The sequence below is a fragment of the Geotrypetes seraphini genome, chromosome 2, assembly GCF_902459505.1.
Source record: "Geotrypetes seraphini chromosome 2, aGeoSer1.1, whole genome shotgun sequence".
Taxonomy (NCBI): Eukaryota; Metazoa; Chordata; class Amphibia; order Gymnophiona; family Dermophiidae; genus Geotrypetes; species Geotrypetes seraphini.
In genome coordinates this window covers 67,211,111-67,224,468 of record NC_047085.1, presented here as the reverse complement: position 1 = coordinate 67,224,468, position 13,358 = coordinate 67,211,111, and the positions used below count along the sequence as shown (strand labels likewise).

Here is a 13,358-nt window from a genome sequence, read left to right as displayed (position 1 = left end):
GGGCGGGAAGGCACACGCGCATGCGCAGTGCAGCACTCGAAAGCTCGAGATCTTCAAGCAAGTTTGCTTTCGAGGCTGTCCGCTGCGGGGCTCCGTCGGTGACATCACCCATGTGTGAGAATATGCTGCCTGCTTGTCGTGGGATAACAGGTTTTATGATAATTATAGTTTAAGTATTTTAGATTTGTGTGTTCACAATTTATTACGTTTATTCTTTGCAGCATTACAATTCCCCCTCCAAATCCGCAGTTTCAGCATCCGCAGATTCAGTTATTCGCGATTTTAAATTAGAGCAACCATTTAAATTTTTCAGGCTATTTTAAGTCCTGTAAGCCCTCTCCTTAAGCCTTACCTAGTGGTCTAGCGGATTTTCGGGGAAGGAGCGATCTTCCCACGCTCCTGCCCTATGCAGATCGCTCATAGGAAATGGCTGCCTTGAGACTATGACGGGAGCTCAAAACATCCATTTCCTATAAGGGATCTGCACGGGGCAGGAACGGGGGAAAATTGCTCCTGCCCCGAAAACCCGCTAGACCACCAGGTAAGGCTTAAGGGGGAGCTTACAGGGCTTAAAATAGCCGAGGGGAAGCGGGAGTTAGGGACAAAACCAGCCCGAATATTATTCACGGATTTTTAGTATTCGCAGGCCGGCTTTGCCTCTAACCACCGTGGATACGGAGGGAGAAGTGTACTTCTTTGTTATCCTTGGTTCTACTATTCTACAGTATTAATACTGTTTTTGCAATGCTTGTAATGTAATCATGTCTCCAGTAGGGAGCATGTAGCAAGGGGTTAACCCACCATGTTATTATACTGATGCTCAGTCTCAACCAAAAGACCATTATCAGCTTTAGAACTCAGGTCTTACACATGATCTATTTTAAGTCAATCAACTGAGTGCTGTTTCTTTGCTTCTCACCTGTCCAATGGAATATAAGAATTAAGAATGGATCCTGCCATCGCTTTGGTACTTGCATTGTCACTCACTGTTCCCAAACTCACTGTTCCAGATTCTCCACTCAGACTATAACGCTCTTTCTGCACATCTGCTTGAATTTCCAACCTTGGGGAAAAATAATATTTTTATTTGCCTACAAGCATCATTAATATTAACTTATATTTCAATAGTTAATCTTATTTTAGGGCTGATATTGCCCCCCTCCTTTGCCCCTCTCTTCCACTTCTGACTGCTCTGTTATACAAATATAACATTTGTCTTGGCAAAAGGACAAATACAGGCAGGGAATATGATGACAGTAATAAGTCACAAATGAAATATGTATTCCTTAATAATAAATCAAAGTAGTATATACACATTTTTTCATTAATATTGATTGAAAGCATCCTACTGCATCATTCAAAATCAAATAATACGCTTTCATATAAATCCAAGTTTTATTAAAATTTGATATCCCGCCAATCACAAAATTTCTAAGCAGCTTAAAATATAATTTTTTTAAAATGGGTAGTGTATAAGAAAATATAACATGAATGTGCGGAAAGAAAGGGAGAAATACATCAACAGATAGTAAAGACAAAAAACACACATTGGGAAACACATAAGGAGAGGGAAGGTCTTAAAGCTCAATCAGACTAGCCGAGTTTGACTTGTAACCTTGTAAAAACAGCTCTTAAGAACTTAAGAATAGGCAACTGAAAACAAAAAAGTTTTTGAAAAGATTAAGAGAGGTCTGGAGTCTAAGATGAATAAGAAGTAAATTCCATAATTCTGGTCCTTGAACAGAAAAATTTGAGCTACACACATAGGCCCCGATTCTGCAAAATGTATCTAAAGTTAGGCGTCCTTTGTAGAATTGCGCTCAGCAGAGTTCAGCACTTTTTAGGCGTCCTTTAGAGAATCAGGTTGTAGGTGGGATTTAGATGTCCAAACAATGTCCTTAATGGCATTTTTATGCTGTTTTTCATTATAATTGTAATATTGGGAGTTGGATCTGTTTAATGCTTTTATTTATTTCTCTTCCATCAGACAGTGACTGGGATTCGAATCAGCAACATTAGGGTAGAAGGCTGTAGGTTTAACCAGTGTGCTACAGAGTGAGCTAGTAAGCTGCATAGCAATTATAAAACTATGTCTTATAGGCATTGTAAGGAAGTCTACTTTTGAGCATAGTTTAGGCTTCAGATAGACCTGAGTTCTAAGGACAGAACCTTAGGCACAGTTTGGACATGCTTAATGATATCTGCTAAATAGCTCTCTGGGTTTTTATTTTTGCTTTATTAAGCTCAAAATACATTTAATAAGCCACCACATAAACAGGGCACATCAATACAAAGATATTGCATGCAAAACCTTCTATTTTTCTGGGCTATTTGCTAATTAGAGGGAAAGAGAAGCACAGCACATGAAAAAAACAGCTTTGTTTCTTGCTAAAAAGCTACCCCTTTTTTTCTCACTAAACATTGCTCCAATGAGGTCATTCTTGATACAGGTGGATTCAGCAAATAAAGCACATGATAAAAATATATAGATTGCATACATAACTTCATTTGCTTAAAAACAGAAAAAAACAGATACAAATGGCTTCTACTTCACCAATGAAAGGGGTGCAGCCAGAAGTGCCAGTGTTGGATTCAGCATGGGAAGTTCCCGGGTTGCAATTTCCATGTGAGGAAAAGCAATGTTACTTACCGTAACAGTTGTTATCCAGGGACAGCAGGCAGCTATTCTCACTAGTGGGTGATGTCATCCAACATAGCCCCGATACGGACATCTTGCAAGCATGTCTTGCTTGAAGAAACTCAGAAGTTTCGAGATGCCCGCACCGCGCATGCGCCAGTGCCTTCCCGCCCAATGGTCCGGGCGTGTCTCCTCAGTTCAGGTAGCTAGCAGAGAAGCCAACCCAGGGGAGGTGGGTGGGACGTGAGAATAGCTGCCTGCTGTCCCTGGATAACAACTGTTACGGTAAGTAACACTGCTTTATCCCAGGACAAGCAGGCAGGTATTCTCACTAGTGGGTGACCTCCAAGCTAACCTCAATGGGATGGTGGGAGAGTTGGCAACTTAGGAGAATAAATTTTGTAACACTGTTTGGCCAAACTGTCCATCCCTTCTGGAGAAAGTATCCAGACAATAATGAGAGGTAAATGTATAAACCGAGGACCAAGCGGCAGCCCTACAAATCTCCTCAATCGGTGTCGATCTGAGGAAGGCTACAGAGGCCGCCATTGCTGTGACCTTACAGGGAAGTGGTAAACCAGCCTGGGCATAGCAGAAAGAGATACAAGCTGCTATCCAGTTGGAGATGGTGCGCTTCGATACAGGTCGTCCCAACTTGTTTGGATCAAAAGAGACGAAAAGTTGAGGAGCAGTTCTGTGTGGTTTGGAGCGATCCAAGTAGAAAGCCAAAGCACGTTTACAGTCCAGAGTATGCAGAGCTCATTCTCCAGGATGAGAATGAGGCTTTGGAAAAAACACTGGAAGTACAATGGATTGGTTGAGATGAAATTCAGAGACCACTTTAGGCAGGAATTTCGGATGAGTGCAGAGGACCACCTTGTTATGATGGAAGACTGTGAAAGGCGGATCCGCCACTAAGGCCTGAAGCTCACTGACCCTGCGAGCAGACGTGAGGGCCACCAGAAAAACCACTTTCCAAGTGAGAAACTTTAGTGGAGCCTTGTTGAGAGGCTCAAAAGGAGGTTTCATCAGCTGAGAAAGGACAACATTGAGATCCCAAACCACTGGAGGAGGTTTGAGAGGAGGATTGACATGAAAAAGTCCTTTCATAAATCTGGAAACCACAGGATGAGCAGAGAGAGGTTTCCCTTGTAGAGGCTGATGGAAAGCCGCAATAGCACTCAGGTGAACTCGTATAGATGTCGACTTGAGACCAGACTGAGACAGGTGCAGAAGATAGTCCAATACAGAGGATCGGGAGGCTCGCTGAGGCTCCTTAGAATTGGAAACACACCAGGAAGAAAATCTAGTCCATTTTTGGGAGTAGCATTGACGAGTAGCAGGCTTCCGGGAAGCCTCCAAGACATCCCTCACCGCCTGGGAAAACTGGTGAGGAGTTACATTGAGAGGAACCAAGCTGTCAGGTGGAGAGACTGCAGGTTGGGATGAAGCAGAGACCCCTGATGCTGAGTAAGCAGTGAAGGAAACACTTGAAGTAGGCACGGTTCCCTGCTGCTGAGTTGAAGGAGAAGGGAGAATCAAGGTTGCCTGGGCCACTGAGGAGCTATCAGAATCATGGTGGCACGGTCGGACTTCAGCTTGACCAGAGTCTTTTGAATGAGAGGAAACGGAGGAAATGCATACAGAAAGCGATTCCCCCAATCCAGCAGAAAAGCATCTGCCTCGAGGCGATGAGGATCGTAGATCCTGGAGCAAAATTGAGGCAGCTTGAAATTTTGGGGAGCCGCAAAGAGGTCTATCTGAGGCGTCCCCCACTGAGCGAAGATCTGATGAAGGGTCTTGGAATGGAGTGTCCATTCGTGAGGCTGGAGTAGACGACTCAAGTTGTCTGCCAAGACATTGTCCTTCCCCTGAATGTAGACATTGTGGTGAACCGCCCAATCCCAGACTCTGAGAGCTTCCTGGCAGAAGGAGGCCGAGCCCATGCCCCCCTGCTTGTTGACATAATACATGGCGACCTGATTGTCGGTGCGAATGAGGACCACCATGTCGTGAAGCAGATGTTGAAAAGCTTGAAGAGCATTTAAAATGGCTCTGAGCTCCAGAAGATTGATTTGATGGAGTCGGTCCGCACTGGTCCAGAATCCCTGAGTGTGAAGACCATCCAGATGAGCTCCCCAGGCATAGGTCGAGGAATCGGTTGTGAGAACCTTCTGGTGGGGGGGAGTGTGAAACAGCAAACCTCTGGATAGATTCGAAGAGGTCATCCACCAAAGTAGAGACTGCCGAAGAGCAGGAGTGACGATGATGTGTCGAGACAACGGATCCGACACCTGAGTCCATTGAGATGCCAGGGTCCACTGAGGAATTCTGAGATTGAGCCTGGCAAACGGCGTCACATGAACTGTAGAGGCCATGTGGCTCAGGAGGACCATCATGTGTCTCGCTGAGATGGACTGGCGAGAAGACACAGACTGGCAGAGATGAAGAAGAGCATCCTTGCGCTGAGGAGGAAGGAACGCTCTGAGGCGAATGGTATCCAGGATCGCCCCGATGAAGGGGAGAGACTGGGTAGGTTGTAGATGAGATTTGGGAAAGTTGATCTCGAATCCCAAACTCTGCAGGAACAGAATCGTGGACAGGGTCGCCGAGATGACCCCTGAGGCCGAGGGAGCCTTGATCAGCCAGTCGTCGAGGTAGGGAAATACCTGAAGACCTTGGTTCCGGAGTGCTGCAGCCACCACCACCAGACACTTCGTGAAGACTCTGGGGGACGAAGATAGGCCGAATGGAAGCACTCGATACTGTAGATGGAGATGTCCCACCCGAAATCTGAGAAACTTGCGAGAGGCCGGATGAATGGGAATGTGAGTGTAGGCCTCCTTGAGATCCAGAGAGCATAACCAGTCGTTCTGCTCGAGGAGGGGGTAGAGAGAAGCAAGTGTCAGCATGCGAAACCTCTCTTTGACTAGGAATTTGTTGAGGACCCTGAGGTCCAAAATGGGTCGCAGGTCGCCCGTCTTCTTCGGAACAAGGAAGTACCGGGAGTAAAACCCCTGGTTCAATTGGTCCGTCGGGACCGGCTCTACGGCACGAAGCCGGAGCAAAGTCTGAGCTTCCTGAAGAAGAAGGGCGGTCTGAGTCAAGTTGGAAGGATACTCTCTTGGAGGGTGGTCCGGAGGGACCCGATGGAAATGAAGAGAGTATCCCTCCCTGATGATAGTAAGGACCCAGAGGTCGGATGTGATGGCCTCCCAGCGATGATAAAAATGATGGAGGCGCCCTCCGATGGGAAAAACAGGGGGAGGCAGAACGAGGTTGGTTATGCCCTCGACGAAACAGTCAAAAAGGCTGAGTGGCCTTAGGGACAGCAGGCGACTGAGACTTCGGCTGACCCTTCTGAGGAGGCTGCCGCTTCGCCAGTTGCCTCGCAGGTGGAGTTTGCCTCGGCTGATAACGCCGCTGATAAATCAACGGTGGACGAGAGGGTCGAGACTGGTGAGGCTTAGGCTTCGGCCTAAGAATGGACTGGAAGGACTTTTCATGATCAGACAATTTCTTCGTGACTGTCTCGATGGATTCGTCAAAAAGATCCGCCCCAGCACACGGGACATTGGCCAGGCGGTCCTGAAGATTCGGGTCCATGTCAATGGTCCGCAACCAGGCCAACCGGCACATCGCCACAGAACAGGCTGCTGCTCGGACCGAGAGCTCGAAAGCATCATAGGCAGATTGCATCAACTGAAGACGAAGCTGAGACAGCGAAGCAACCACTTCCTCAAATTCAAACCGAGCCTGGGACTCGATGTATGGTGTGAATTTCCGAAGCACAGGCAGAAAAAATTCCAAGTAGGCGGCAAAGTGGAAATTGTAATTCAGGACTCGGGACGTCATCATCGAATTCTGATAGATGCGTCGACCAAACTTATCCATGGTTCTGCCCTCGTGGCCCGGAGGCACTGAAGCATAGACCTGCCCAGGATGAGACCGCTTGAGCGAGGATTCGACCAGGAGGGACTGATGAGAAAGCTGAGGTCCCTCGAAGCCCTTATGATGCACCGTTCGGTATCAAGCATCCAATTTTCCAGGGACCGCGGGGATAGAGTAAGGAGACTCAAAGCACCTCATGAAGGTCTGGTCGAGGAGCTTGTGCAGAGGAAGGCGCAAGGACTCGGCCGGAGGACGAGGCAAGTGCATGGTATCGAGGTACTCCTTTGAGTATCGAGACCCAGCATCGAGGGTAATGTCCATGTCATCCGCCATCTGTCTGAGGAATGAGGAAAAAGACAATTGGTACGCCGTCGCCAGTTTACGAGAAGGACTAGAAGAAGACGAGGCTTCGGGCTCCATAGAGGCCTGTGAGCAACAGGGCGAGTAGAAAACCTCGGGGTCCTCGAACTCCAGGTCCGGAGGAGGAGACCCAGCCGAAGCAGCATACCCCATCCGAGGCAATTTCTTCTGAGGCGAGATGGTCGAGTGTCGAGAGGAATGCCTCGAAGAGTGTCTGGATCGATGCCCCTCTCGATGCCTGGAAGGGGACCGAGCCCGTCTGTGAGAAACCTGGTCAGACGCCTCCAAGGAGCAGATCGGACTCGATGCCGTCGATCGCAGAGGCGGAAGAGTCGACGCCTCCCCCGAAGCCGCCCAAGCTTGATAGGGGGTTCGGAAGAACTCGTCCTGTTTCCTGCTATGCCCAGGACTGGGAGGCCTCGAAGGTGGACGCCACACTGAGTCATGGGGCGGGGTAACAGGTTCCAATGGAGGCAAATCGCTAAACGAGGCTTTCCTCGAGGGGATAGGCTCCAAGGGGGGCATATCACTAAGGGAGGCCTTCTTCGAGGGAATCGGTTCCAAAGGAGGCATGGCACTAACCGAGGACCTCCTCGAGGACCCGGACACCGCTCGCCGCTCCTCCTCGCCGAGCAACGAGGTCGTGCGGCGCGGCGGAGGAGGAGGGGGCGGTCCGCCCCTCAGAACCGGAACCGGGAGGTCACCCTGGATCGAGGCAATCAGCCGGGGTCCCATGGTGTGCATGAGTTCCACAAACTGAGCCTCCAGAAGGGACTTCAACGAAGCCGATATGGAGGGATCCGCACCAAAAGGGGGCCCTTCCGCACGGTCTCCGCGCTCTTTCGGTGCCGCGTGCTTCTGCGTGCCAGCCTTCGGCACTTTAAGCACCACCGGTGGAACTGTAGGTGTCGAAACCTGCTCCGAGGAGACGGAGGAAGGCACCGACGCCGAAGTCGAGGCCGAAACCGGCGTAAATGATGCCGGTTTCAGGAGGCCCGAAGCAGCCGGGGAGGCAGCGGGCTTCGCCGATGGAGTCGAAGCACCAGTCGATGTCGAAGCTGAAGGATCCAACAAAGCTTCCATCTTGAACATGGACTCCCACAGCAGACAGCGGCGCTTAAACGCTCTCGCCGTCAAAGTGGAGCAAGGCCGGCACGATTTCGGGAAGTGATCCGGTCCCAGACACTGTAAGCAGCGTCGATGAGGGTCCGTGAGCGAAATCGCGCGCTGGCACTTGCTACACTTTTTAAAACCGGTAATCGGCCGGGACATAGGCCGGAAAAGCTCCGCCGCAAGGTCGAAGGCGCGGGGCCTCAGCCACGCGGCCGACCCGGTTTCAGAAGAAAATTTTTTTTTGTTTGTTTGTTTTTTTTAAAAAAGAAATCAAAGAAAGAAATAAACGCACAGGAGAGCCAAAAGAACTCAACCCGCGGTGAAACAGAAGGCAAAAAAGAGATTCAATGGGCGCAAAATTGAAGATTGACTTCTCAGCTCCGCGGAAGAAAAAGAACTGAGGAGACATGCCCGGACCATCGGGCGGGAAGGCACTGGCGCATGCGCGGTGCGGGCATCTCGAAACTTCTGAGTTTCTTCAAGCAAGACATGCTTGCAAGATGTCCGTATCGGGGCTCTGTCGGATGACATCACCCACTAGTGAGAATACCTGCCTGCTTGTCCTGGGATAATGTCAGAAACAGGAATAAATGTGGAAGTTAAACTTGTGCTGACTTCAAGTATACAGCAGTTCCTGTGGAACCTCCTGAAGAGATGATGGAGAAAAAAGATGATGAAGTTCATCCAGCTGATTTAGGAACTCAGACAGAGGAAGTTGAGAGTGTAGCCAAAGCAGATGAAATATTCGATAGTATCAGCATGGAAATAAACACTGACAACTCTTCCCTTGTAAAGTTGGGGAAAGTGGACACAAAAAGCAGTAAAGTGGAGACAGTGCTGTGGACAATGAAAAGGCTTTTTGCAGATAGTAAAAAGGAAGCAAAACGTAAAAGTTAATAACAAAAGAAGAAATAAAAGTGATCTGGAAGACAAATTCAGAGACTTCATCAAGTAGCGTTTTCTGGAGTTTTTGAGACACAAGCCCTAGAAAAAAGTAAGAAACTGTGTTTCAACTTTAGTAAGAGGAAGAAGCATCTGTGTATCAGGGGTTCCTGAGAGGAACTCATCTCCAGGGGAGGCTGGGACCTACTCAGAGATTCATAAATTCAAAGACACAGAAACATAATGGCAGATAAAGGCCAAATGGCCTATCCAGTCTGCCCATCCACAGTAACCATTATCTCTTCCTCTTTCTAAGAGATCCCACATCACTATCCCAGGCTTTCTTGTAATCAGACATAATCTCTGTCTCTACCACCTCTATCGGGAGACTGTTCCACGCATCTACCACCCTTTCTGTAAAAAAGTATTTCCTTAGATTACTCCTGAGCCTATCGCCTCTTAACTTCATCCTATGCCCTCTCATTCCAGAGCTTCATTTCAAATGAAAGAGACTCAACTCATGCGTAGACTTTTTCAATGTAGACTAGACTGATGAGACAGTTGAGATTTCTCAAAACCTGGACTGGGAATAATCTGGTAGAGAGAATCCAGTTTCCTGGGAGCAACAGGAACAGAGAGAGAAGATTCTCAATTTTTATGAAGGGTTTCTCTCAAGATCCCATGCAAAGGAAGTTTAATAAGTTCCTTAGGAGGCTGATCATATCCATGATTTCCAAAAATTTGGCAATATATTTGGAAACTGCCTCCAGGTTGACAGACAAGTCCTTATCCAAGTGTCCAAAGCAACAAGTGAAGGAAGGCCTCTCCATATCTCTAGGAGGAGGCTTAGATGGAGACTGTGGCTCAGGAGAGTCATAAACCTCTGTGGTCAAATGAGAAATGTCAATATTTGAGTCCATTTGAAGATCAGAGTCAATGAGCTTATTTAGAGAAAAATGCTGCCACTTGGAACGGTGCTAGTCCGATGAGGAAGGTGATGCATGATGTTTACATTTCTCTGGACATTTGGAAGCAACAGGTTTGGACTTACAAGAACACCTGCTGGACTGAGAATGTCAAGGATAAGAAGAGTGGTACTTCGACAAACTGGAACGGTGTCTGGAGGCACAATGCTTCGATGCATGGCTGGATGATGACCAGTGTCAAGAGCCATGATGGTGCATCGATGAAGCAGTGGCAGTACCACATCCCATGTGGTGTGACGGTCAGGCTGGTCCGGTACCGGAGGAGTTGGTGTTGGGGTAATGAGCTGAAACATATCCCCATACTCCGCACAGAAGAGAGCATCAAGCTTTTCTTTGAAGGAGAGCACCGGTACCAGTGGCTTCATTGCCGGTACCAACAGTGCCTTAACTCATTCCGGAGAGGATGACTCAGATGACGATGCACCCCTCGATTTGGAAACGAGTTGCATAGGGGGTCTTCGCTTGGTCGACATGAATGGATTCGATGCCTTAATGGCCTGCGACCTCATCTGGAAAGCCTGTGGCTTTTTAGCTGGCTTACCAGAAGGAACGATCACCTGCTGTAACACTGGGGTCGATGTCAGTGCATCGGACGATATTGGTGTCAAGGGCACCAACGTCGATGCATGTGATGCATCCGCTCCCTCCATGCTGACACCAAATAACTTCTCTTGTTGTAGAATGTGGCTCTTTATGGTGTGCTTCCGAAGAGTGAAACAGCGTGCACAGGACTCGATGTGATGTTCCGGGCCAAGACACGGTTCATAGACAACGGCGCGAAAGACAAAGGCGCACGCCGACAACCGAGTGCAAGACGGAGGCGCGCGCCGAAGAAAATTACAGTTTTTAGGGGCTCTGACGGGGGGTTTTGTTGGGGAACCCTCCCCCACTTTACTTAATAGAAATCGCGCCGGCGTTATGGGGAGTTTGGGGGGTTGTAACCCTCCACATTTTACTGTAAACTTAACTTTTTCCCTAAAAACAGGGAAAAAGTGAAGTTTTCATTAAAATGTGGGGGGTTACAACCCCCCAAACCCCCACAACGCGACGCGATGTCTATTAAGTAAAGTGGGGGGGTTCCCCCCACGCTCCCCCCGTCAGAGCCCTAAAAACAGTAATTTTGAGCGGCGCGCACCTCCGCGCTGCGCTCAATTGTCTGGGCGTGCCTTTGTCCCGGTGCGCATTTGACCTGACACCCCAAGACACTGTATAAACCAGTTGTGGGGATCGGTAATAGAAATCGTCCTTTGGCTCCTGCCACACTTTTTAAAACCCCATTAATGGATGGGACATGGATGGGAACACCACTTTCAGCCAAATTGAACTCAATGGCTGTGGCGTGAAAGAAGGCCCCGCCGGTCAAACACCAAATGAAAAAAAAAATGAACTCCCAAGATTTTTTTTTTAAAGAAACCAAAGGAGAAAAATAGAAGGAAAATTAAAAGAAGAAAGAACATGCGAGCGTGAAAGCAAGGCAGAAAACGAAGAATGTTTGAAAATGTGACTTCTTAGCTCCGCGGAAAACTAAGAACTGAGCAGCCATGCGCCTACATTGAGCAGAAAGGCACTCGTGGTCAGTCACAAACTTTTTGCAGCTGTCCGTACCAGGGCTCCGTGGATGACATCACCCATATGTGAGAATATGTTGCCTGCTTGTCCTGGGATACAGAGATTTAAGCAAAACATATCTGCCTAATATAGACAAATGAGGGCAATACAGGCACAAAAATTCTAGAACTATTTGTTTAGATTATATTAGTGCACTCTAGCTTCAAAAGCACTGGCTCTACTTTTGTCAATTAGCTAAGGATTTTTTTTTACCTGTTAAAACAGTTAACCATTGCACTTCCTGAGAGACTCCCCGTTATACTGGCTCCAGCTAATGCCATGGTGCTAGCAGTTTCACTCAGGTTGTCTCGAATTGCTCCTATTCTATCCATATGACTGCCACTAGCACTTAGGCTACCAGTTAATCCTCCAACACTTCCTTCCCCTATACTGGGGTTATGGCGTGCCTCTGCTACTGATGTAGTATCTAAATAAAAACACAAAGATTTATATAGATTGTTTTCATAACATTTGTTTCATCAAAACATTTGTTTCATAACTTCATTTCATATCACACAGCACTGTTAGGATTAACCTTTCATAAAAGTATAAGGTTTCTCACATGAGGCCTGAAATCATAGGCCATTTCCTTAACAATCATGTCCTGAAGCATGGAGAAAAGGAGTTACGAGCACTTGTGCTAGTGAATATAATGCTTTCATAACATTAATACCAACAGCTTTTAAACACAGTTGTGGCTAGAACATGAGCAATGCTTGGGTACATAGGAAGCAGGATAGCCAAAAGACAATGTCTCTGAAGGGGTTAGTGGCAAGACCTTATGAATAAATGTATCCAACTTTGTAGGCTATGTATCCCAATAGATATTGTCAATAGTGGCTAAAAAATTATGCAAGGTTTGAACCAAAAGCCCTGTGAATTGAGACTGAAGTTAACTATTTATGTGTATCCTAGAGCACTGTTCTTCAACCGCCGGTCCACAGAAAATTTCTGCCGGTCCGTGTAGGGCCGGCGAGATCGAGTCGGCAGTTAAATTTCTTGCCGACTGCGGTTCCTGCAGACTGTTCCTCCCAGCCACAGGTGATCGAGACAGCCTGCCAACGTCAGGGCCTTCCTCTGTGAGTCTCGCCTGTTCGGAAACAGGAAGTTGAAACAAAATAGGTGGGACTCAGAGTGAAGGTCCCGACGTCGGCATCCTGTCTTGATCGCTGCCCCTGCTGAGCTGCTGAAGAGGACTGCGGGGAAGGTGTAAGTGGAAGGGAGAGAGCTGCAGGTACAAGGGAGATGGTCAGCATGTGCGAGCAAGATCCTGAGGAGCCTTCACAGTGGCTGTCTCCCCTCCCAGCAGCTCTCCTACTTGCCAGGGCAGTGATCCACCAGCAACTTCCTCTTTCCTCAGAGGCGGCAACAGACCCAAGGCTGCCTAAGTAAATCACTGCTGCAGGCAAGTACTGAGAACTGTTGGAAGCCACTGTAGGAGGCTGGGAAGCTGCTGGATAAAGAGAGAGCTGCTACTGGCCCTGGAGGGAGGTAGAAGGAGAGATGCTGGTGGGAGGGGAGGTGGGAGGGGAGAAGGAAAAAAAGGAAGGAAATAGCTGGCAGGGAGATTACAGGAGGGGAAGGGGGTCAAGGTGGAATGGAGAGATCAGATGAGGGAAAGGGGAGAGAGGAATGAGAAAGGGGAGAGAGATTGATGCTGGAAAGGGGGGTCAGCAGAGAAATGAGAGAGGGATAAAGACGCTAGATCTGGTGTAGGAGAGATAAAAATGAAGAAAGCAGTGAAGCTGGAATGAATGATGTAAAAAGGAGAGAGGAGGCACAGGCTGGATGGAAAGGGGAGAGGGGCATAGAAAGAAGTCAGATACATATGGAACGGGGAGAGGGCAGACAGTGGATGGAACGCGCAGATGCTGGATTGA

At 48.1% G+C, this 13,358-nt stretch overlaps 1 protein-coding gene across 5 annotated transcripts in view; it reads right to left on the bottom strand.

The window, feature by feature from the left end:
* Positions 1 to 13,358, bottom strand: part of RNF19A (ring finger protein 19A, RBR E3 ubiquitin protein ligase) — a 146,171-nt gene that overhangs the window by 14,419 nt on the left and 118,394 nt on the right. For all 5 annotated transcript variants that reach the window (XM_033933133.1, XM_033933132.1, XM_033933130.1 and 2 more), the window contains 2 exons: positions 11,692 to 11,905; positions 920 to 1,063 (listed from right to left, as the gene is read on the bottom strand). In XM_033933133.1, coding sequence (XP_033789024.1) covers positions 920 to 1,063; positions 11,692 to 11,905 — 358 coding nt within the window. The remainder of the gene's footprint in view (positions 1 to 919; positions 1,064 to 11,691; positions 11,906 to 13,358) is intronic.